This window comes from Culex pipiens, chromosome 1 (assembly GCF_016801865.2).
Source record: "Culex pipiens pallens isolate TS chromosome 1, TS_CPP_V2, whole genome shotgun sequence".
NCBI lineage: Eukaryota > Metazoa > Arthropoda > Insecta > Diptera > Culicidae > Culex > Culex pipiens.
This window is the reverse complement of record NC_068937.1, coordinates 54,808,066-54,833,985: the sequence shown is the minus strand read 5'-3', so window position 1 is coordinate 54,833,985 and position 25,920 is coordinate 54,808,066. Positions and strand designations below refer to the sequence as shown.

The 25,920-nt window shown below is 37.3% G+C and overlaps 1 protein-coding gene across 9 annotated transcripts in view; it reads left to right on the top strand.

Annotated features, from left to right (window-relative positions):
- Positions 1-25,920, top strand: part of LOC120413521 (disintegrin and metalloproteinase domain-containing protein unc-71) — a 982,641-nt gene that overhangs the window by 519,165 nt on the left and 437,556 nt on the right. For all 9 annotated transcript variants that reach the window (XM_052707188.1, XM_052707187.1, XM_052707193.1 and 6 more), the window contains one exon: positions 574-719. In XM_052707188.1, coding sequence (XP_052563148.1) covers positions 574-719 — 146 coding nt within the window. The remainder of the gene's footprint in view (positions 1-573; positions 720-25,920) is intronic.

Below are 25,920 nucleotides of genomic sequence, written 5' to 3'. Positions count from 1 at the left end.
GGTGATTCATGATTAAGCAGGGATGATAAGCAATGAATTTCCTAATGTAATATAAAATATACGATAATTCTGATTAATCGTCCTTGAGCCAAATTTGTCTTAAAATCTGATGAAATCCCATTCCTCATTGAGAGTTGCGAACTCTGCAAGTCCTAGAAAACGGTACCAGAGTGGAGGCCTCCAAAGGTTTACCCCGGTTTAAGGTTCTGCCCCAACATGCATCTGCTTTTAAGAGCACTTTGTAAATGTCGTGTACACGTCAGCGATAAACAAACGAAACTAGGGGCAGGGTTGTGAACATGCCAAGAGGATGCTAGAAGTGTCCCCTAGAATTAGATGTTCGCTGTCGCCGACTGGTGGGATCATAAATCACTGCCTCTGGTGGATGCTATGGGATGGCAACACTGGAACATTTTAACAGAACATGCAATTTGTAATTATGGTTTAAATAAATAACAATCCGTTAACTTTTAACGGAGTCACTGTGAAAATATAAAAATTTTCTAGCTACTGCCATCTTGTGGTGAGCACTCGTTACTCATTATACTTCTTTCTCTCTCTCTCCTCCCACAGGTGAGGTGGAACGTCTGCTGAAGGAACACCAGCAGAACCAGGAGCTGGTGGACCGGATCGGTAGCAACTTCTACCAGATCATCTACCCGGTGCAGCTGCGGCACCACGAGAAGATGGGCATCTCAACGCGAGAGGTCGGCGCCAAGGTACGCTATCGGTCCAGGGCCTCATCACCATCTTCACCATCAACTTCATCATCTTCTACTACTACCTTCACCACCAAATCCAATTCCACCTCCACCACCAACACACTACTACACTCCAACAACAACAACAACAACTACAACTACTACTACAGAAATGCCACACGCACACGCAAATCATACTCAAATGACGCTTACAGTAACAGTGGCGCCTATGACTATGATCACGATCGAATGGTATGTGTTTCCTTCTCTTTCTCGCAACAACCAAAAAAAAATCCGCATTCTCTCTCTCTTGCAACCACTCACTCTCTCTCTCTCTCAGTTTTGGTTTTTCTTGGGTTTGAGTTATCTGTCAAACTGCTCCTTCTATTGTTTTCGCGTGAGTGACTCCCTCCCCGTCTGCGTTGCACGATATGTGTTTGTTTTGGTTCTGCTGCGATGAGTTGCCTGCACAATGTCTACCTATCTCTTTCTTTTATTACTGTTTTGGTAAAGGAAGTCGATTCGCTGAACGGAATATCACAACGTATTATTTTTTGTAAAATGCTATTTACGCTATTGTTTTTTCTTGAAAGTTAAACTGAGTACTTACCTGTCATGAAGAATTGTTATTGTTAACGCCATCTTGTGGTGAGCACTTCTATAGCATATCAAAATATAAATAAATTGGTATAAGTGACATGAAGTGTCACTTTTTCAAAATACTTTTAAAAACAATCTGTTGTGACATTAGGAACTCATTGGTACTCATAATGTGAAGTGTTAACTGTCAACCAGGGTTTTTTTTGTCAAACTCGGTTTTCAGCTACTACAATTATCATTCTCCAAGTTTTGCTGCCCTTGTTTCCTGATACTTTCAAAGCCGTGTTTTACATTCTATCTCTCTTATCCGGAGAGTTCGACAGAATCATCGGTGAGAGCGCGTAATCGATTAAAAAAGAATGTCCTTGCTGGGAATCACGAGACAAGGAATACTTGGGTGCATGAATTATATGATAGTCATTGCTACACCCAAAGTTAAAGAACGAGAGGATAGTCCTCACGAAAAGAAACGTGAGGAAAGTGCTATTTTGCGAGAATACAGTCCTCTCGCGTGTTCATTCGTTCATTGGAATAGTTCATCCTATTGAGTGGCTTCTATGGACAAATGACCGCCACTTAATCACCGAACCATGGTGGCCCATACGGCAAAGGCACGGTTCAATATTCCGAAGGTCTTGGGTTCGAGTCTCGGTACCGGCACTTTTTTTTTTGATAGATGAACTTTTTTTGAAGATGAACCCATGAGTAAAGTACTCTCGGTAATTTCGGGATTTATCCTCTCAGTCCGCACACAGTACAATTCTGGGTGTATCACTCGTTTTCAAAACTGCTGTCAACATTTTGATTAGTTTCGATCTCAACTGCGTTGAATTTGTGAAATCAACTGATCAATTAACAACAAAAAATGTTGAAATCTGACTGTTATCAATCTTTTCCTGCCTATTTCGCTCATTTATTAACATGTGAGCAATTCTCTACCAAAACCGGAAATGGATTTTATTTGTATTTTTTGATTTGGCTCAAACTTTGTGGGGGCCTTCCCTATGACCAAATATGCTATTTTGTGTCATTGGTTCACCCATACAAGTCTCCATACAATTTTGGCTGCTGTCCATACAAAAATGGCATGTAAATATTCAAACAGCTGTAACTTTTGAGTGAATTTTCTGATCAATTTGGTGTCTTCGGCAAAGTTGTAGGTATTGTTGAGGACTTTTGAGAAAAATAAATTAATGGTCCGATTTTCAATGTTAAAACATAAAACATTCGAAATTTTCCGATCTTTTCTAAAAAAATATTTTGAAAATTTTTAAATCAAGACTTACATTTTAAAAGGGCCAAATATTGAATATTACGCCCATTTAAAATGCTAGTCTTGATTTAAAAAATATCAAAATATTTTTTTCGAAAAGATCGGAAAATTTCAAGAATGTTTCATGTATTAACATTGAAAATCGGACCATTAGTTGCTGAGATATCGTCATTAGAAAATGGTGTGTTTTTTTGGTGAGAGTCTGAAAACTTCAATTTTCGTGTTTCTTTTTCTTAAAGCGGCTCTATCTCAGCAACCCGAGGTCCAATCTTCAATGTCTCTTAGACAATTTTATAGCAAATTTTCTGAACTAAAAAAAAAAATGTTTAGAAATGGTCACTCATGGTCACTATTTTTAAAAATTGAAAAACTACAAATATTTCGCAAAAATCAAACTTTCGGTGGCTATATCTTGAAAACGGAGCCCTTTATCAAAATATCTGTAAATTACTTTTCGATTGCAAATTCAATTTTTCATTAAAAAGTAATGTCAAACTTGTTTTTGCATCAAACTTCGATTTTTTCCAAAAATCACTATTTTTTCAAAAATTCATAACTCGGCGGCAGATTTTTCGACCATGTTTCTCTATGGCTCAAAAGTTGCGGATTTTTGTCCCCTAAAACATATCAAAAAATCTCGAAAATCAAAAAATACGTATTTTGGGAAATTGAGTTTTAGTGAAAAAAATGTTGATAAAAAAATCCGCAATTTTTTTTCCGTGTACCTATTTTTTTCTCAAAAGTCCTCAACAATACCTACAACTTTGCCGAAGACACCAAATTGATCAGAAAATTCACTCAAAAGTTACAGCTGTTTGAATATTTACATACCATTTTTGTATGGACAGCAGCCAAAATTGTATGGAGACTTGTATGGGTGAACCAATGACGCAAAATAGCTTATTTGGTCATAGGGAAGGCCCCCACAAAATTTGAGTCAAATCAAAAAATACAAAAAATAAAAATGGTCGAAATCGGCCGATTTCGTAGAGAGTTGCTCATGTATGCTTTATTCGATAAAACTAACAGCTGGTGGTTTTACACAGAGTATGACAGCTGTCAAATTGCGCCACTGTCAAAAGGAAAACGACGGACTATGAAGGTGTAACCAACGGCTAGTGACATAATTTTGCAAGATTATCAAAGCCGTTGCGAATATTTTTGGTAGTTTATGTCCCCTGATTTGACCAAAGTCAAGGAGGTGGGGCAGAAAATATATAAACATTTACAAACTTGTTCAAAGTGACTCTCAAGACAATTATGTCCACTTGAAAAAAAAATGCTCTTTAATTTTTCGGGCTGATTGGAAGAGAGAGGTGAAAGAGTTTTTGTAGACTGAAGTTATGAAGACTCTACTTTGCAGATTTCAAGGACTATGTGTTATTTGGTACTTCTTGTAAAAACACGTATTTTTTTTTTAATTTTCACTCAATTCGACACAGTTGTAGTTGTAGCTTTGTTTTTGCTCAGTATTTTGACCTTGGTTAGAAAAGTCATAGTACAAAAAATGCACATCAATTTTAATATTTTAAGATTTTATGTGGTTTGAATACTAGGGCAAATATTTCTAATATCGGCTTATCAAAACTTTAAAAGTAAATTACAGCGTTCATACAGAGTTTTAGACTGTTTCGAAGCAAAAAATAGCTCAGAAAAGTGAGCAAGCAACTCTCCATTGTTGACGTATCGATGCCTCTGTGCTCTTTTGTACTAAGCTTGCTGGTTTTCCTTTCTAGTTAGCATAAGAGAGCACAGAGGCATCGGTATCTGAAAAAGTTGTTTGAAGCGTCAAACTGCAAAAGTGACGAAATAGATCGAAAAGTTTAGTGTGACTAAAATGAGTTTATTTCCACTAAAAAGTTATTTTTTCCATCGGTAAAAAACTCTCCCAATATAATTTAAAAAGTGTGAATAAAAATTGTAGAACAGTTTTGAATCTTTCTCTTCGCCTGTTTTAAAGTTTTATCAATGAAATTTTAAGAACGGATTTTTGAAAAAAATTTAAGCTTTGTAAAATATTTATATTGGTCGCAAGAAAAACCTTTATTTTTATTTTTTTGACGATACAAGGATGTATCTGAATTGAATTAACTTTAAAATGCAAAATTAATAAGAATGAGATAAAGCACGGAGCAAGCGATTTTTTTAGACAAATGTATAAAAATGAGCAAAATTAAAATTGCTTTAAAATATAAAATTTTAGAATATTTTTTTTCTGATTTGTAAAAAACATAATATAAAGTTTAAAAAGTGCTTCCTAAAATTTTATCAAAAGATTTAGCAGGTAACTTAGAACATATTTCAGGCCGTTTATCAATTAAAAATATAAAAATTGGACTTATAAGGCATGGAACAAATATTGCAATGAAAAAACTGTTTTAAAAATTATTTACACCTACCCATTTGTTTTGCAATCATTAGTTTTTCAAATATCAAAGAATCAACGAATTTTTTTTGAGCAGTTAGTTTACTAAGCTTAGTCATCACCTAATATTTTGATTTTGAGATCTCATGCATGCAAATTTCTCTGTTTCTACCTTCGATGACATCCACTGTAATGGAAACTCTCCTAAAAAGTGTATAATTTAAGAAAAATACCATCAGTCCCCCACACATTCGATCTGGGGATTTTACAATCTCTCAGGTTCTTCTCAATGAAACTTAATTCCGTTAAAAGGGTTGTGTAGAGGGCATCTTAAGTTGACTTAGCTGAAAAAATCTCGTTTCTAGAACAAATCCTGTCATTTTGGCAGCTGTCTAAAGTTGAGATACGTTTTTGGTCAAAAAATACCTCTTGAAAAATTAACTTTTTAATATTTTTGTTTGGAATTGCTCGAAAAGTGCCTCAATGTTTGCAAATCTCTGCTTAAAACATTGTAGCATGTCAATACGATTCCCTGGAACAATAAACTCTATTGGATGACTTGTTTATACCATATTTTTGTATTTGAGCATAATTTAGTTTCATTTGATCCAATGTGACCTCCTTTAAAGGGTGAGATTGGGTCAATTTTCTAACGATTGGCATTTAAAGTAAAGTATTGGTAGAGAGCTGTATCGCTTTTGACCCATAGTCATCTCCACTGACGGTTAGTAAAATGTTATCATAAAGGCTTCCAAAATGTAAAGATCGTTCCAAGAAGAAACAACAAAAAAGATTGAGATTATTTTTGAAAAACTGAGATAAAAACTTTGAAGCTGTATAAATAACTAGTTTGAAAAATTTACATAATTTCATTATTCGATCTCATGTTAATTCCAACCGAAATGGTCATCCTCACAATCATCAATTACCATTACAGAGCGTTACCACTGGATCCGATATCGCTCTCCCAAACTCACCCCCAACAACACACGCAATTGCTCGCACTTTGTTGTCCATTTTTACGACGAAACTCCCCCACTCCTCACGCGTACATTTGAATTAATTCCAATTTATTTTTATTCCCCAACGGCAGCGAAACAAAATCCAACTAACGCCCCTCATCAAGGGGAACGTGGCCACCCCTCCCACCCCCGAGGACAACACATTGCTCCGATTCACACGGGTGTCCTGTGGCCACTTTTTTTTGTTGATTTTTTTTTTTCTCCTTCTCCACCACCGACAATCATGGCGATGCTGATGATGGGTTCCCCCTCCCCCACCCACCTCTTTGTTCCTTCCAGATGAGTTGGCAAAATAAACAAAAACAGAAAGCGGCAAAAAAGAGAAACACACGCATCAATAACTTTCACATTTCACGACCCCCGCATTGTCATAAAAGAAAGCTGCTCACCACTATTAAACATTATCATCAGGGAGGGAGTACGAGCACACGCACGCACAATTATTGTGCAAATCAAGCGGCGGAAATTTGACACTTGGTGCTTTTCCGGTGTTTGTTTTGGGGTAGAGATTTTGACTGGAAAAACAAAACAATCAATCAGCTGAAATAGAGAATTTTCGTTCGCCCAAAGTTTCCAAGTCTCTAAAATTGTCTAGGAGAATTCAATCAATACACCTAAACTAGAATCCACTGTCATTCAGTGGTGACCAAGTTACTAACATCTGTTACCAGCTTTACTGAAAAGGGTTTGGAGACTCTCGTTAAGTTTAGTTATTCGACTTTAAAATATCGCAAGCTTAAAGAAAATCTCTTGAAGTTTGTAGGTCAGTAAATTCACCAATTGATTTTTGTGATCAGATCTACAAACTCAGATTGAGACATCACTTCGCCAACTAATTGCAAGCTAGTATGTGAACAACGTCCCCTGACACCAAAAAAAATCAATTTCTTCAAAACGACCCATCTGGAAACCACCTTCCTGCCTCCTCCCGAAACCGGAACCTCAACCGCGCTATCTCCGCCCGAAGACTGCCACGTTTTATCGCAACATTCCATTATCATTTTTCATAAATCATGACCCTCGACTAGGGGGGGCGCGCCCCAGCTTCCGACACGTGCCCGGTCCCCCACGTTGTCTTCGAGCTCGTCCCACACGTGTTTTCTTACTTCACTGCAAGAAACTTCCAATTTTCGGCACAAAAAAAAAACGCGAACGATAACAATAATCATAATCGTAAATATCACAACGCAATGAGCGGGGCGGCGCGGCCATTACGGGGTGGCCATGTGGGTCTCTAGTCTGGTCGCTGACTTCCGGGGTGCCATCTCCGGGAAAATTTGTCCTCCGGGGGTCGGCCCGGATTTTGGGTCACCACGTAGGTCGTTTTGCGAGTGTGATTGGTAGTTGAAGTTATACGCTTAGGCGCAAAGAGATTTGTTATGCAAATCTAACAGTTTTAGAAGCTTATTAAGTCTCCAAAACACAAACTTCAGAATTAAAAAAAATAGTCAAATAGGAGATAGGATAAAATTTAAAAAAAATAAGATTTGCAAAAAACAAACACGTACTAAACTTAGTGATTTTTCACGCTCAAAAATTGAAATTTTCACGGAGACCACGATTCCAAAACACAAAATTTCACTGAACGTGAGAAATGTTAAATTAACTATAAAAAAGTACAAAAATCCTATTTTCTATGAATATTGCCTTCTTTCCAAAAAAAGGCAAAATTCTTAGAATAAAGGAATTTGCACTTTTGAAAAAAACACTTTAAAAAATATTTGCAATGGACTTAAAATTAATAACAAATTAAAATTTAACAAAATCATGTTATTTCGTGAAAATTTCACGGGAATCAGGAAAAGTTATGATTATTCTCCTGTTTTTTTTATGATAAAATAAATCCGTGTTCCGAATTGCGACCTTTGAATGCATTTTTTTTTTATCTACGATTCATATTAATCAATTTATCTGAGTAAATTTTGTTGATTTTGTGTTTTATTGTTATTATCAGGTTTTTCAACTAATATAATTTACATAAAAAGTCTTTCTGGATGAAGTATTTTTGATTTTTTTTAATCAGGCATAAAATTTCACTAGAATTTGAGAAACTGTCAAATTTCACGAATTTCACGCTGTCCGTAAAATCGTGAAAATTCACTAACCCTACTGATAATATAACAACAGGAGCACGTAATCATGTTTATTAATGTAGTTAACAACCAGATTGGCCCGTTGTCACATATGATTTTTTAAATGAACACAAACCAGAACAAACCAAAGTTCAATCTTTCTGCAATTAGTTTTGACCTTGTATCGAAACTGATATGGGGCTTATTGGGTACAACGAATCCGTGTGCTCTCTTCGGGAAAAGTGTTTCCTAGACCATTCCCCATAGGCCTGACCATACCAGAAGTTGGCGCGTGATTTACCCAGACCTGTAGGAGCGTTTGAACGAAAAGTTCCAATTTCCCATAGTAATTCCCATGTAAACTTTAACCCTGATGCGCGCAGCCAGTTTACAGCCAAATGAGCTGATATTTGACATGAAAGCCCCTATGGGCATGCCCTACAAGAGGAAAACTTGAACCGAGAACTTTTTGAAAAACGTACCCACCCTAATAAGCATAGCTAGGTGCCCACCCGCAGTTGCTACTCCGTTATTGACCAGGACCTCCAAAAGTTACATCCACGAGCCGTGAGATGAGTGGGTGCTATCTTTCCTCGCTTCGCAACTTCTCAAAGGCCCCTATCATGCTGATCAATACCGGCGCCGGCTCCGACCAGTGGTAGAGTCACGGGGAAGTGGATGGGAATGTTAGTCCGATACTTGAGTGATCGGGAACGCCCAATCGACTGCATCTCCGACAAAGTATCACATGAGTTTTGAGGGGGTTAGTAGATGGGTATGAGGTCAGGACTCACGAGTGGCAGTGATGTGACCATGAGCGTTTTGTTTATCGGTTGAAAATTTTAAATCTTAGGCAGCTGGCTGTGGAAAGATAGATAGTTGATTGTTTAAAAAGTTTTTTTTATCGAACGCGTGCCAGCCGAGCAATAGTGCTATGGGCTGGACTTATCACTATATTTTTACTGTTTTTACAATTTAGATAACGCGAGCAAATTTCAAAAATAGTAGATAAATGACGCTTGACTCTCCATAAAATCGATAGTTTGATGCCAGTTGGAATGAATTTTTAAGATCATTTACGACGAAAATTATCGCGAAAACAAGACTTCGTGTCCCCAGAAGCACTGCACTTAAGTTATCTTAATTATCTTGTTTAGGGGCCTAAATACAGCCGAAAAAAAACCTTGTTCTGAAATATCGACCATGTCGAGCCACCCTATTAGCTATGTTATCCTACACTTTGATTAAAAAAAACTAAATCGTCGCTTGTGTGCTATCTTGTGAAACGTCCTTGTTTTCAAGCATTATAAGTCACATTTGTTTGTTGATAAAGTAATGTTTCTTTTTTCAAATGTTAGATGAACATAAACAATTTAGAGAGAACAAAAAATGCTCAAAAATCACAACGTTCTCAAAACTATTGAAATCTATTGGCTATAAGTGCAATTTACAAAGTCTCTAAAATTGAAATTTACAAAGTCTCTTAAATTGAAAACGAAAAATGTCAGACACAAAAATTTCTCATAAACATAAAACGTGTAATTTTCAGTTATATTAGATGCACATAACTGGAGCATCAAATCAGACCTAAAGTAGCGTTGAATAAGACGTAAAATTACACGACCACCAATCATCCACGGTCGTGTAAAATTACATTAAACGTAATTTCGGTCGATCATTTTTCGAATAGGAATCTTGGAATTCTTATTGGATTGAAAAAAAAACACTGTCTTATTCGAAACTAAAATGTTTTTATTGTTCACAACATAATTTCATGTCACAACTTCACTCACAGAACAAAATTGTTTTTTTCTTAGATTTTCCGCTGGAATTTCGGTCTAGGCTTTTGTTCCACTTGCAATCTTCCGGCTTACCATTTGAAATGAGTTGGCCACTCCACGGGAGAAGGCATCAAGCTGGAACAACTGGAGGGAACACTTCTTGTGCACTACACTTCAATCCACATCGGGAACATCCTCTTTGGTGGTAAGCCAGTAACATCACTAACAGCGGCTTGCCGGAACAGTCCATCTTGGATATTTTGCTAGTGTTCCATGTTTCCACCCGCAACCTGACAAAAACCAAACGAAAAATATCAGCGATCTGTTTCTCCACTTTAAAATATTAATGAACTTACCTTTATCTTAAACGGTAGCAGGTTCTACCCAATAAATGATCCAAATTAAAGATAATTTAGACCGAAAAATGCTGCTGCAAAAATATTCTGAGCGACGTCGAGCATGGCGACCGTTTTGACAGTTCACCACTTGGACGAAAATGTGACAGCTAAAGCGTGTATTTTTGGGTTTCATTTGATGTAAAATTACATCAAATTTGATGCTCCAGTTATGTGCACCAAATAAAGCGTAATAATGGGTTATTTTTTTTTTTTTTTTTAACTTATTTGTACTATAATTTTAGGTTTCACATGATGTAGATGTGTGCCAATGGGAATTTCATCAATTTACGTCAGAATACACATAATTTTACATCGAAAATACGTTTACATGATTCAATAATAGGTTAATTCAACGATTACGTCAAATGTAATATTCCAATTTTTTTAGTGTGTATGTTATGTATTTACAGGGCTACTAACTTTTGACGACAAAACAAAAATAGTAACCTCAATTATTATTTCCCGGTACCATAAAATGTGCTTAACACATAAACTCCCTAGCTTGAGAAAAAGGGGGAATTTGTATGGTAATTTCCAATTTTTCTTGAGCTTAGGAGTTTTTTTTTGTTAAAACGAAAGCATTTTTTAGCAAATCCTGACACAAAATACTAACTGTAAAAAAATAAAAAAACTCAATTTTTAGAAATTTTGCAGATTTATGATGTGCTTAAATGACGATTTAGTAGCTATCTTTATGAATGTAATTTGCTTAAAATATCTCCAAAACAATGCACATCATTAACAGATTTTCCTAACAAAAGAAATAAAATAAATTGTTGTTATGGTTTTCATTATATTTGAGGTAAATTTGAGCATTTGAGTTTCGGCAAAACTTCATTTGTTGAAATATTCAAAAAATATATATATATATTGATGATTCCAGAATATTTGATCAAACATTTGAAAAAGCTTATCTGATTTTCTTTCAAGATTTATTGATTGTTTTTAAAACTAAGTCGAATAAACCACCTTTATTATACAAAAAAAATCCTCGCGTTTTATGAAATTGGTTCATCGTTTTCAAAAATGAGTTTTTCTTTTTCAAGCATTATCAACTGCTTCAAAAATGTCAGTTAAAATCTTATCAATTGGAGCAATTCTCTACGAAATAGGTCTTTTTTATTAATTTTAATTTCACCTGAAACTTTTTTTGGTGCCTTCGGTATGCCCAAAGAAGCCATTTTGCATCATTAGTTTGTCCATAAAATTTTCCATACACATTTGGTAGCTGTAAAAACATGATTTATGAAAATTTAAAAATCTGAATCTTTTGAAGGAATTTTGATATCGATTTTGTGTCTTCGGCAAAGTTGTTGGTATGGATAAAGACTACAGCGAAAAAAATATTCACGGCTCATATTTAAAAAAAAATTTTTTTTGAAAAGCTAAGAGAATTCCCTATACTTTGCTTTTTTGAACTTTGTTGATACGTCCCTTAGTTGCTGAGATATTGCCATGCAAAGGTTTAAAAACAGGAAAATTGATGTTTTCTAAGTCTCACCCAAACAACCCACCATTTCCTAACATTAAAACGCGTTTTTCTCGAAACGTCAAAAAGCGACACAGGACATGATAGCACGACGACGTCGGTTTGTAGAAATATCTAAAAAAAAATGATATTAATAATTCCAGAATATTTGATAAAACTTGACTGATTTTCTTTCAAGATTTATTGATTGTTTTTTTAACTAAGTCGAATAAAAAAAAATGTATTACACCAAGAATAAATTATTTACAAATTTTCCTCACGTTTTATGAAGTTAGTTCATCGTAGGGCATCCAATTTTCCCAGGTTTGAAATTTATCGGGAAACGAGATTCATACTCGAAACTAGGTGTCAGAAGGATTGATTGTTGAGGCAATTGCTAACCTCTTTTTACACCTAGGGAGACGACCTAGACAGAGCTAACTACCGAAGGGTCTCAAAAAAAATCCAAGGAAATTACAAGTTAAAGTTTTCCTTGAAATCTTAAAAAAAGGAAATTCCTAATCAAGAAAGCATTAAATATTTTTTAGTTTTCTTTCAAATTCGATGCTTCAATTAATAATTTTACGGTGACCCCGTCTAAAATAGTAGTTTATGCAACAAGTTGCAAAAATAGGATTTTTTCAGCACGAGTCGTACATTTATCCAACGAGGTTCACCGAGTTGGATAAATACGAAGAGTGCTGAAAAAATCAAGTTTTGCAACGAGTTCAATACAACATTTTTTGAAATTCTAAAAAACACACACTGAGTGAAATTTTAAGTCAAATTTTCATGTATTTTGTCAATAAATCGTTTAAATAAAAAAAATGTTGAAAATTGTTACTTTTCGAAACAAGTGCTGAAAAGTTCAACTTTTCAGCACCAATTTGAGTGCTTAAAGATAGAACTTTTCAACATTTATTTTGAAAAGTGTTGCTATTCGATTCTGTTATTTTTGGTACAGAAAAGTAGGCTATTTCGTCGTTCATGAATGACAGGAAAAGTAAGTCGTTTCATGGCAAAATTGCAAAAAAAACTAACTTAATCCACCTATGTGGTTGGAGCCTTCCTCACAACAATGGCTGTACACAAATTTCATCTTTTTTTTAGATCCGGCTTCCAAAAAGTACATCAATATCACTTAAGTGGGCATATCTCGAGACAGGGTTGCCAGATTTTCAATGTTTTAGACTCGTTGGAAAGGTCTGTTGATAATCTAACCAACGATGGGTCGGATGATGGATCCGGACATAGTTTGCAAACATTTAAGTGAGATCCGGCTTCAAAAAAGTACATAAATGTCACTTAAGTGACCATATCTCGAGACAGGGTTGCCAGATCTTCAATGTTTTGGATTCGTTGGAAAGGTTTTTTGATAACCTAACCAACAATGGGTTGGATGGTGGATCCGGGCATAGTTTGCATACATTTAAGAGAGATTCGGCTTCAAAAAAGTACATAAATGTCACTTAAGTGACCATACCTCGAGACAGGGTTGCCAGATCGTCAATGTTTTGGACTCGTTGGAAAGTTCTTTTGATAACCTAACCAACGTTGGGTCGGATAGTGGGCCGGACATAGTTTACATACATTTAAGTGAGATCCGCCTTTAAAAAAGTACATAAATGTCACTTAAGTGACCATATCTCGAGACAGGGTGACCAGATCTTCAATGTTTTAGACTCGTTGGAAAGGTCTTTTGATAACCTAACCAACAATGTGTCGGATGATGGACCCGGACATAGTTTTTATACAGTTAAGTGAGATCCAAATATATGTGAAAACACATTTTTATACATAACTTTTGAACTACTTATCGAAACTTCAATCTGTATAAAACTCGATCTATGGGACCCTAAACCAAGTCGAATGCAACAAGTTTGGGTCAAATCGGTTCAGCCAGTGCCGAGAAACATGAGCTAGTTTGTTGGTCACATACATACATACACACACACATACACACAGACATTTGTTCAGTTTTCGATTCTGAGTCAATATGTATACATGAAGGTGGGTCTACGACGTTTTTATACGAAGTTCATTTTTAGAGCAGGATTATAGCCTTACCTCAGTGAGGAAGGCAAAAATACTTTGTAAACTGGGATTATTTTCCCGACCATATGTGTCCTCTCTTCTCCCTGTTTCCGCAGCCGTCATTTTCCACCCAACGAATCGTTTGGTGTGGGAAGATTGAAAATTGGCGCTGATTTTTAAGGGTCGTTTCTGGGCCCATTTTCTTGCTGGGTTCTTTTTTTTCTTGTTGTGTTTGTCGAATATTTTGAAAAGGGGCTCCCTTCTTTTTGAACACGCGTGCAAACAAGTAAACGTTCACGGGGACGAGCTTTGATGGGAGGAATTCACGTTAGCTTGGTTTCTTGGGTCTCGTGGCGCAGGGGTAGCGGCTTCAGCTGCCGATCCCGATGATGCTATGAGACGCGGGTTCGATTCCCGCCTTATCCACTGAGCTTCTATCGGATGGTGAAGTAAAACGTCGGTCCCGGTTTCTCCTGTCTCGTCAGAGGCGCTGGAGCAGAAATCCCACGTTAGAGGGAAGGCCATGCCCCGGGGGGCGTAGTGCCAATAGTTAAGTTTTTTGGTTTCTTGGCTTTTGTCAAGATTTTGAGAAGGTTGAGCATTTTTTCAGCCATGCATAATGGACGCTTTATGGGCAAAGTATAAAGCCATTAAAAAGTTATGAAAGTGATGATGCTTTACCTTTTCTTTGGAGAGGTGTTTGGACATAAACGCAATTTGTTCAATTTATATGCCTTTGAAAAAAAAAATAATGCAGATTATCAAAAAATTTCATAAACATTTACATCAATAATTTCTTTTCTGAAGGAAATTGATATTTGGAGTCATCTAAATGTTAAGAGAAAATAAATTTGTGTTGTGTTTGTTTAATGTTCCAAGGCCACAAACGTTTTGAGTTTAAAAAATTAATGTTAAAACAAATTGATAAAATAATGTTTAAAAAATCTGTCATCACTGACAGACAAAAAATATATTTTTTTTTATTCTATCTAACCACTCAATATTTCACAAAATCGATTTTCATTTCCCACCGCACACAACAAAAACTGTCAATATATTCAGCCACCACAGAGCATCGCAGCTAGAATGTCGTCCTCATGTTTCATAAAAGCCGCACTTTTGAACGTCACACGGACGCACAAAAAGGGCAGCAGGGTAAAAAATCAATTACCAGTTTAATTAAAAGTTTATTACCGAACGCAGCGATGCGATCTGGCCGCCACACACTAACACCGCCGAGTGCAGAGTGCAGCAGCACCACCTAGCGGCCACCGAGCGCGATAGAATAAAAATAATAGTGCATGAAACTATGTATGACGAAGTGGCACCGAAAACAAAAAACTGGCAACCATCAATAAGTCAGAACTATGCATATTTTTTTTTGTTATTCGGCAAGGGAGCGGCGATAAATGATGGCCCAAAATTGCATCCGGTGCGACACTCCCCAGCTCTCCCGTTTCCACCAACGATGCACCTGAAATATGAAACTTTTTTATGTTTTCGATATTTTTGGCCCATTTTTCCCTCCACTTGCGAACGCTTTGTTTTGTAATATAATAAACTTTCATTTTATTTATCCATCGAAAGATTTTCGAGTTTGTACTCTCTGGTTTGGGATTGCGTTATTCGAAACTGAGTGGGGTTTTTTTTTGAGTGGAGAAAAAATTCAATGGACCTCGGATGAATCGGATTTTGACGACCATTGTGTTGTGCGCGGGAATGTATGGCACAATTGATAATGGACAAATATTTGTGCAGAAGGGAATTGAGCGGGGTCGATATTAAAATTTACCATGTGACAATATTTTGAATGTGAAAAATTCCTATTGACTATTTTCAAAAAGTTTGATATATTTGTCTTTTATGCTCAAACTTCAACAACAACTTTTTTCGGTTCAGGCTCTTTTTTAAATGACTCGATTATCCGAATCCTCGATATATAGGATATGCAGGTTAGGGATGCCACATGGTTATTTCAAAAGTCTGTGTAAGTCTGTGAATCAATTTCAAGTCATAGAAATCCATCAGAAATTACGTTTTAATCATTTGAAGACTAACGTAATATGTTTCGGTTGATATTTTTACAAAATATTAATGTAAAGAAGTTCTATTCGTTTAATGTAGTCTGCGCACCTCAAAAAATGTCTGACACAAGCTTAAATGTCTGTGGAACACAGACAAATCTGTGCATCTGGCATCCCTGCTGAGGGCAATCAAATCATTTTTCTTGCTTATAACATCAAATTCGTTTTCCGCGGGTAATCGGCTCCCCTCCCACTAACTTTTACACACAAGATCCTCTGTAATTACTCTTAGCATTAAGTAAAATGTAATAACAAAAGCCGACTCGGTCCTAACCAGGTTCCAGTACCGAAAAGGACCTAATTAAAATAATTTTATGAAAAAAACATCACATTCGAATTCTGTGGCTCAATTTTAGTCAAATTTGGTTTTTTTGCCGCCATCTTGGATTAATTTTTTTTCTTTACTTACTTTTATTAGGTCCTTTTAGGTGCTGTGACCAGGTTGGGAACGAGGATCAGTAAAACAATATACAATAACAAAAAAAAAACTCCTTAAATTCCATACATGGAGATCATGTAACTAATGAGGGTTACTTGGTCCAAGCGGGTCTTGCAGGTCTTGAACCTGCCGATGTACTCGGAGAAAATCCCCCGCAGCTCAGCCGAACTGTAGAGTACCTCCCCGGCTTCCTTCTCTGTGGCTCCACCGTCTCGGGGTCCACCTTGGCTGCTTCCTGCGGGACGAGAGCAATCCTTGGATTTTCCGTCCGGAACTGCGCCCGGCAGCGGAGGGAACTCCGCCGGCGTAAACGCCGGAACTGCTGGACTCTGCTTCTCCGCCTTCCTTGCCGGCCGTTTCGGTTTCGACGCCTGCTGGCGCCACCGGATGAAGTCCGCACGCTTAGGGCAGCTGCGGCCCGTGGCTTCGTGGGCTCCAGAACAGTTGGCACACCGCTTCGGCTCGGCTTCTTGGACTTTGCACTCGTCCGTCTTGTGGGGACCCCCACAGATGTTGCACATGCCTTTCAGGTGACAGTTCCTGGTTCCATGACCCAGCTGCAAGCAGTTCCTGCACTGGGTCACGTTCGGCCGCTTGTTCCGGTAGGCCTCCCACCGGATGATAGTGCTTGCCACAACTTTCATTGCAGAGAGCTTTTTCAGATTGGTGTATCCCTTTGGGAAGACAACAATGTACGGAGTTTTGTTCACGGTGGACTTTTCCTTCCGCTTGATGACATGTACCTCCAGCGCGTCCAGCTTGAGATCCCTCTTCAGAAGGTACTTGACCTCATCCGGTTTCAGTTCATCAGAAAAACCACGAAGAACCACCCGATGATTTCGTTCGTTTCGCCGATCGTGGGTGTACAATTCCACTTTCTTCTTCTTGAGTATCTCTTGCAACTTGTCAAAATCTTTGACAGAGAAGCAGGTCACCTTGGTTCCAAATCGGGTTAGTTTGTAAATCGGTTTGAAACCTAATTTACAACTTTCCACTATCGCCACGAGCTTGTAAAAATCCGTGGTGTTCTTCACCACCAAAGGTGGTTGCTTTTGTTTACCTGCCGACTGGCCGGGTGGTGGAACCGCCGGGGCGTCCCCTCCTCCTGCTGGGCTGGCATTGTCGTTGTTTTTGTTATCAGCTAGCGGACTGAACTTGTTGTTGTTGAGCAGGGTCTTCTCAACTTTTTCTCCTTCGATGCCGATTCCAGTGACCTCGCTGGACTTCTTCCGCTTCCGATTCCCGCGGACGGGACGAAAATCTTCCTCCTCGGAGGATTCCCCCACCTCCATCTGTCAAAAACTTCCAAGCAAGCGAGATGACAACACGAGCAAAACACGTCTTAACTTGTCGCTGGCTGGCGACTGAGTGTGGAGTAGCACCTTCCCGCCTGTCTCAACACCTTTTAAAAGGGTGACGACGGGTGAACTTGGATTTAAAAAATCTAAATTACTTAAGAGTAGTTAATTAATGGTTGTTAATGGTTAAGCTCGACAAACAAAAATAAGAAAACGATTTTTTTTTTGTTGTGGTTCGATTGGGGTATACTTTCTTCAGCAGTATTGTAGTGCTAATCATTGTGAACAACTTTGCTGAAGACACCGGATTTATATCTCTAAATCTGTTAATTCTACAGCATTCTATATGAAATGTGCTAGGGGTACCCTTCAAAAAAGTGTGTAACTTTCTTGTTTTATTTTTGGCAATTTCGGTGTCTTCGAAGCACATTTAGAAAATTGAAAAACGCTTCTTTTGACACTTTTTTGTAAAAAGTTAGAGTGGATTTACGATTTTTGATAAGCCTTTTTCAAATGTTTGTATTTTTTTGGTGGAAACAAAAAATCATTCTATTTGTTGCATTTGTAAGCTCAAGATTGTTTCCTTATAATGATGTAAAAATCTCAGGAGGGGTTTTTTTTAGATAACTCAATTAAAAGTTGTTTAAGGATTGTCATTTTGAGATACTTTACTTAGCGAAATAGTCATTTTATATAAAAGTCCCAAGTAAAACAACAAAAGCTTACTGATTTAGTTTGAATACGATTCAGAAGAATCTCGGACATCAATAATTAGGCAAATACTGCTCAAATAAACAAAAGTGACGTAAACGCCCAGTTGAAATGGTATAATGTAGGATTTTGATATTTTTTTTCTCTTACGATATAATATTTCAGCTGGGTGTTTGAGTAAAAATAGAATTTTCGATTATTTTTGCAAAATAAAATCTATTTTATGTTAAAGTATGACTCGGAGATGGCTAAAAGTCGATGTCTCGATCATTTTTAATGTATCTTTGTCTGCTGCAGCCATTCAGCTGGTTTCGTTACTGAGGTAACTTTCGCAAACTTGTTTTTCGCCTATAAAACAGAAATATTTTTTATGCTTTTGTTTTTTTTTTTTAATTTAAGGCCGTTGCTAAAAGAATTTCCCATATATCTTTCCGTGAAAAAGTCTTTTTTTCAATGTTTAAAAGTTATTTATCCAGAAGAACAGCAAATTCCGGGCACCCATGGTTTCCCCAATCGAACTACCTGGTCGAAGTACAGCTCTCAGAGAGGTGGGCAAAAAAGATCGAACCGCTCAAAGAGCCGGTTCACTGAAAAGAGCGAACGAACCGTGGCTCTCAAAAAAAGAACTGCGGTCTTTTGGAAGAACCGTTTTATGATGGCATGATTTTTGTTATAAACATAATTTATTGAATTTCAAAAAAAAATCCAGTACCCATTTTTTTTGTTGAGAATTACAAATGCAATTTGGAATAATTCAATGCTTACAAAAATAAATCCTTTTGTCCGATAAAACTTAAGCGTTTATAGACTTTATCGATTTAATAAGAATGTAGAAAAGAGGTCACAGAATATTTTCTACAAATAAAATATCTGCATTAGGTCTATTCTTGCAGAATTAAACGCAATTTTAAAATTAATAGCGAGTAGAAATTTTGACATGAGACCACCAAGGCCTGTGATTTTCAAGGACATCTTCTCGTTTTGAGTTTTAATTTTTTTTATCAAATAATTTATAATAGTCCAATGTGAAATAACTTATAAAATCAACGATTCTTAAAAAACCTTTTCATCCAAATTTTGAAAAAGAGCGAAAGAGCCGTTCAAAAGAGTGGCTCTTTTTAATGAACGAACTAAAATGAGCGGCTCCTAAAAAAGAGCGGTTTTGCCCACCTCTACAGCTCTGTAACGCGCGGTGGTAAGTTTACGTTATTGGGCAGTAAAAGTTAGTTCTCCGTAAATGTAACAACATTTATCCGGAGTATTAAGGCAAATTCGTGGCATTGTTGAAACTTAAATAAATCCTTTCGGCAGTTGAAGCGCAAGCGTTTAGTTAAGCACAATAGATCATTTTGACGTTTCGCGAAGACGCACACCAGCGCACCATTAGGTTTTAGTGGCTTTTACGTATACATCTTTACTTTGTGTTCGTGTACGTGTAAAAACATGCATAGATAGGTCTTTCAAAATCAAAGTCCTTTAGGATAAGTTTGATGATGGGAATGGATTCAGTAGACAAATTAAATTTAAACTCAATAATTAGATTGGCGAACATAAACATTGATATTATTTTTAAAAAATCATCAAAAAATCTTTTTTACTCAAAAACCTGACCTTTTCGAAAAAATCTAATGATGATTAATTAGACTGACAAGACAAACTTATTTAACGTTCTGCAAAGCATTTATGATTTTTATCATTGATATCCCAGCAGAATTTGACTTGCATGCAAGTTGGAAAAACTTGAATGAGAACCAACTGAAAACATAATTTTGAAATGGCTATAAATATGCGTAGAAACAATAAATTTTTTAAACCTGGGGTGTTTCAGAAAGGGGAAAACGTGAACTTTCAGAGAAATATATTGGTTTGATGGTTTATTCAATAGTTCTTTTGTAAAATAGTCGACAAAGTAGCTAATTTTAGCCTACGCTAACATTTTAAACGGGTGTATCTCAAAATTGGGACCATTTGGAGGAATTTTGGACCCGGATTCGGATTCAGCAGGCAAAATTCTACTAGGAACAATTTCGTATACACAAAAATGGCTTATATAAGCCTAGTATAACATGTCTACAAATATTCATTGAAATCGGAGAGGGTCAAGTACAGAAGTACCTGGAAAATTCCGGTTGGGCTGGAATTGCGCTTTTGCAATCATAGAAGATTATTTTGAAATGATGCAAAGTGATCGCAATCTCCGTTGGTCAAATTTACAATTACGAGCACAAAACCACAAAGGTCAGTTTTCCCCGAAAAGCAATAAACAATAGGCCGACCACACTTTGATCACGGACCCAATAATGGGACCCGTTTGGTGTAATTTCATAATTGTTTGACACAAAAGTAATCACTTGCTGCTGCGGCAAACGGGGGGGTAATTTGAATCACGCACGCATTCTGTGTGTAAAATGGTTTTCACACGCCACTGAATTTCTAATTGGAATTCGATGCACGCTGGGCCTAAATTATCCAATATCATGGAAAATACAGAAAAAATATAAGCGTGTTGGGCGGTACCAAAACAAACCAGCTGAACCGCATTGTGATTGAAACTAGCTCATTAGTGGAGGTGAGATCAAAAGTTCACGTGAACCATAAATTTGAGTAGCGCAACCACACGTGATGACGCTCGTCCCCTCGCGCTGGCAGCGATTTATGAGGAGTATTAGCTATAAACATTGTGGAAAAAGGGTCAGTTGGGCAAATCCGCTTCGGATTATGTCAACTGGGCAGAAATGCGATTAAAGCATTAATAAAATTATACAAATTTTTAAAAATATGCTTTCACCTGATGAACACCACACTCGAACTTTTTTTTTTCATTAAGTTTCAACAGTTTATAATAAACCATTGTTTTCGCTCCTTTTTCAACCGGATTGGAGGTTAGGTTCGCTACGGTGCATCCAACGGTGTGGTTTGACAGTATTTGCACACAAAAAACACGTTAAACCACAACGCATAATTTGTTTGGCTTTCTGTTTGCACGCAGACACACACAGTCGCAAACATAGCAGTCGGTGCAAATTACCTTTTTTGCTGTGTTGAAAATTTAGCTGGTTTCATTTGGAGCGGATTTCACGCAATTTTGCCGCCAGCTTTCACATGTCATTAAAACTAATCAATCTGTCAGTGTTGGTTTGTGTGTGGGAGTGTGGGAAGAGTAATTTGTTGCCGTATGGTCAAACCCTTTTTCCGTGTCAATGAGTTGGTCAGCGAAAATTAGAAACTATTAGAAATGCTTTGAAAAAGGGTTGAGATTGTGTTGTTTTGGAAATAAATATTTCAACTTTTATTTATTTTTTTGTTGGAATTGCTCGAAAACTACCAAAATGTTTGAAAATCTCTACTTTAAACATTGTAGCATGTCAATAAGATTCCCTCGAACACAAAACACTGTTGGATGACTTGTTTTGACCCTATTTTTAACTACACAAAATCTTGAAAGACATGTTTTTTTAATATATCCATTTAAAATGCATTAAAACATGCGTGAGTTTTAATCTAAAAGTGGCGTTCTGCCAAAATAAAAAAAAAAACGCGGAAAGAATCCCACACTCCCCGAATTAATTTTAATATCCTCGTGGTCGGAGTATGTGGTGAGCAAAATAAAAGAAAATACACAGAAAAGCTGCGTGAGTAGCAGCAGGTGCGTGTTTTTTGCGTTATTTTGGGGAGAAGTGATTGGCATGATGCATTTTCGTTATTGGCACCACGGCTCAACGGGAAATATTTATATTAAAGCATATGGAGCGCAGGTTCCGGGTGGGAGTGCTGACAGCGACGACGACGTGGGGGTCGGAAAAATGAAGCTTTTCCGGGCCTCTTTGTGGTTGTTTGTCATGTCTCGTCATTTATTTAAGTGATGAAAATTGGAGACTTTTGAGCGAGTGCTGGGAGGCTGTGTGGACTTGACAATTTTGGATCGGTTGAATTTTCAAATTTGGGAAAAGTAATTTAAATGTGCAAACTTCACATAAGAACAAAAAAAATGATTTTGAAAAAAAAAATGAAAAATTGGTGAAGTATTTACAACATTTAACACTTTGGAGTGTTTAGAGAGTTTGGAGACTTTCATAAATTCCATTTAACTAGATTTACAGATTCAGTTAGTCAGTTGAAGAACCATTTATAAACCACCTGAACACATTTTTGAAATCTCAGACCCCCTCCCCCCTCAATAAATAATAACAACAATACATATTTTGAAAGTCTTATCTTGAATCGTTCCAGGATTGCAGAAATTTTGTCAATTTAGACTTCTTTGGAGAGTTTTGAGACGAGTTTTGAGTAATTAGACTTTTGACAACATTGAACTTCATCAGATATATTAAAAGTTAAACAATGTTTTAATGAAGCCTTTCAAAACTTCCAACACTAACGTTGACTAATAGTTTGAGAGACTTCCAGTCTCATAATTACTTCCCATTAAACAACAGGATACCCTCGTAAAAAGCTATCAATTTTCCAAACCAAAACACATTGTTACAGTTGGAAATTTATGTAATGCCACTTCTATCTCCAGTCGAATCTTAGCCGTCCCGGCATGGTCATAAATCGCCAGCCAGACGTGCTCAATTTTAGCACTCTACCCTGCCCAACTCGTCGCCATATTTTCAGGTCAACTGATTGACTCCTTCGTCCATTCCGTCCCATAAAGCATCAAGTTTTGCCACCGTCATACATCATAAGGTTGGACCCGAAAACTTCTTCTTCGACAACAACGTCGAAAAACTGCCATTAATGGTGTAAAACAATTTAACACCCTCGAAAGCTCCCAAGAAGAAGATTTCCAGCTTGGAATAGTAATCCATCGCACTACGGCTTCGACTTCTAGCAACTGCGTGGCAAAGCTGTTTGTTCAAACAAAGAGAAAATACTCCCCCGCGAGGAAAACAAACAGCAACAACAACAAGTTTCAAGAAGTTCGCAAGCTTCGCATCTTCAATGCACCAAAACTCGACGAAGGAATATCAATAATTTATGACCTATTTTCGACCCATCCCTCCAACCAAAGTCGGAGCTGGAGACTCTTCTGCAAAAGTCATGCTCCGTCTTCGTCGGTATACCTTTCCGCCAAACGACTTGCATATGGGTGGCAAATCGTCAGCTGTGTGCTATCTTGTGACATAGACCATTTTGGTCGAAAATGAGTTAATGATGACGTTTTGTTATATGTAACAAACCCTACAAGATGCTTTAACACGATTTTCGATATCTGTTTCCGTTTCCGGTATACAGCAAAGCACACTTGTGATATAGACCAAATTCCCAGTCAAATTTTTTGTGCTATCTTGTGACACGTGCAAAAGCAGTAGAGAACTATAAAACTGTATGGTACCAACAGATGTCACTACAACTTTATGGCGAGATTTATAACTAACCTTGTCACAAGAGTGCACTTCAAAAAAATGAAGCACATGTACTACGTGTCACAAGAGAGTTTCAAAGAGATTATGGTCGTTGTCACAAGAGTACCACCAATATGTTGATGGGTTTGTATGGTCGTTGTCACAAGTGTGCAACAAATATTTTGATAGGAGTTTGTATGGTCGTTGTCACAAGTGTGCCACGAATATTTTGGTAGGAGTTTGTATGGTCGTTGTCACAAGTGTGCAACAAATATTTCAATGGTAGTTTGTATGGTCGTTGTCACAAGTGTGCCACGAATATTTCGATGGAAGTTTGTATGGTCGTTGTCACAAGTGTGCAACAAATATTTTGGTAGGAGTTTGTATGGTCGTTGTCACAAGTGTGCCACGAATATTTTGGTAGGAGTTTGTATGGTCGTTGTCACAAGTGTGCAACAAATATTTCAATGGTAGTTTGTATGGTCGTTGTCACAAGTGTGCCACGAATATTTTGGTAGGAGTTTGTATGGTCGTTGTCACAAGTGTGCCACGAATATTTTGGTAGGAGTTTGTATGGTCGTTGTCACAAGTGTGCCACGAAAATTTCGATGGAAGTTTGTATGGTCGTTGTCACAAGTGTGCAACAAATATTTTGATTGGAGTTTGAATGGTCGTTGTCACAAGTGTGCCACGAATATTTTGGTAGGAGTTTGTATGGTCGTTGTCACAAGTGTGCAACAAATATTTCAATGGTAGTTTGTATGGTCGTTGTCACAAGTGTGCCACGAATATTTCGATGGAAGTTTGTATGGTCGTTGTCACAAGTGTGCAACAAATATTTTGGTAGGAGTTTGTATGGTCGTTGTCACAAGTGTGCCACGAAAATTTCGATGGAAGTTTGTATGGTCGTTGTCACAAGTGTGCAACAAATATTTTGATAGGAGTTTGTATGGTCGTTGTCACAAGTGTGCCACGAATATTTTGATAGGAGTTTGTATGGTCGTTGTCACAAGTGTGCCACGAATATTTTGGTAGGAGTTTGTATGGTCGTTGTCACAAGTGTGCCACAAATATTTCAACGGTAGTTTGTATGGTCGTTGTCACAAGTGTGCCATCAATATAACATTCATTACACCGTAACATTCGTTACACCGTAGTATGGTCACACCGTAACATTGTTACACCGCAATATTCGTTACACCGCAGTATGGTTACACCGTAACATAGTAACACCGTAATATGATTACACCGTAACATTGTTACACCGCAACATTCGTTACTTCGTAGTATGATTACACCACAACATTCGTTACACCGTTACATTCGTTACACCGTTACATTCGTTACACCGTAACATTGTTACACCGTAACATTGTTACACCGTAACATTGTTACACCGTAACATTGTTACACCGTAACATTGTTACACCGTAACATTGTAACAACGTAACATTGTTACACCGTAACATTTCTTCACACCGTAGTTTGATTACTCTATAAAATTGTTACACCACAACATTGGTTCCACCGTTACATTCGTTACACCGTTACATTCGTTACACCGTTACATTCGTTACACCGTTACACCGCATCATTCGTTACACCGTAACATTCGTTACACCGTAACATTCGTTACACCGTAGTATGGTCACACCGTAACATTGTTACATCGCAATATTCGTTACACCGTAACAAAGTTACACCGTAATATGATTACACCGTAACAAAGTTACACCGTTATATTATTACACCGTTACAGTGTTACACCGCAATAGTCTTACACCGTAACATTATTACGGTGTAACGAATGCCACGGTGTAATGAATGCTACGAAGCAACGAATGTTGCGGTGTAACAATGTTACGGTGTAACCAAACTAAGGTGTAACGAATGTTACGGTGTAGCGATTGTTAAGCTGTAACGAATGTTACGGTGTAACGAATTTTGTGGTGTAACGAATGTTGCGGTGTAACAATATTACGGTGTAACGAATGTAACTGTGTAACGAATGTAACGGTGTAACGAATGTTGTGGTGTTACAATGTTACGGTGTAATAATATTACGGTGTAACTTTGTTACGGTGTAACCATATTACGGTGTAACTTTGTTACGGTGTAATCATATTACGGTGTAACAATGTTACGGTGTGACCATACTACGGTGTAACGAATGTTACGGTGTAACGAATGATGCGGTGTAACGATGTAACGAATGTAACGGTGTAACGAATGTAACGGTGCAACGAATGTAACGGTGTAACCAATGTTGTGGTGTAACAATTTTATAGTGTAATCAAACTACGGTGTGAAGAAATGTTACGGTGTA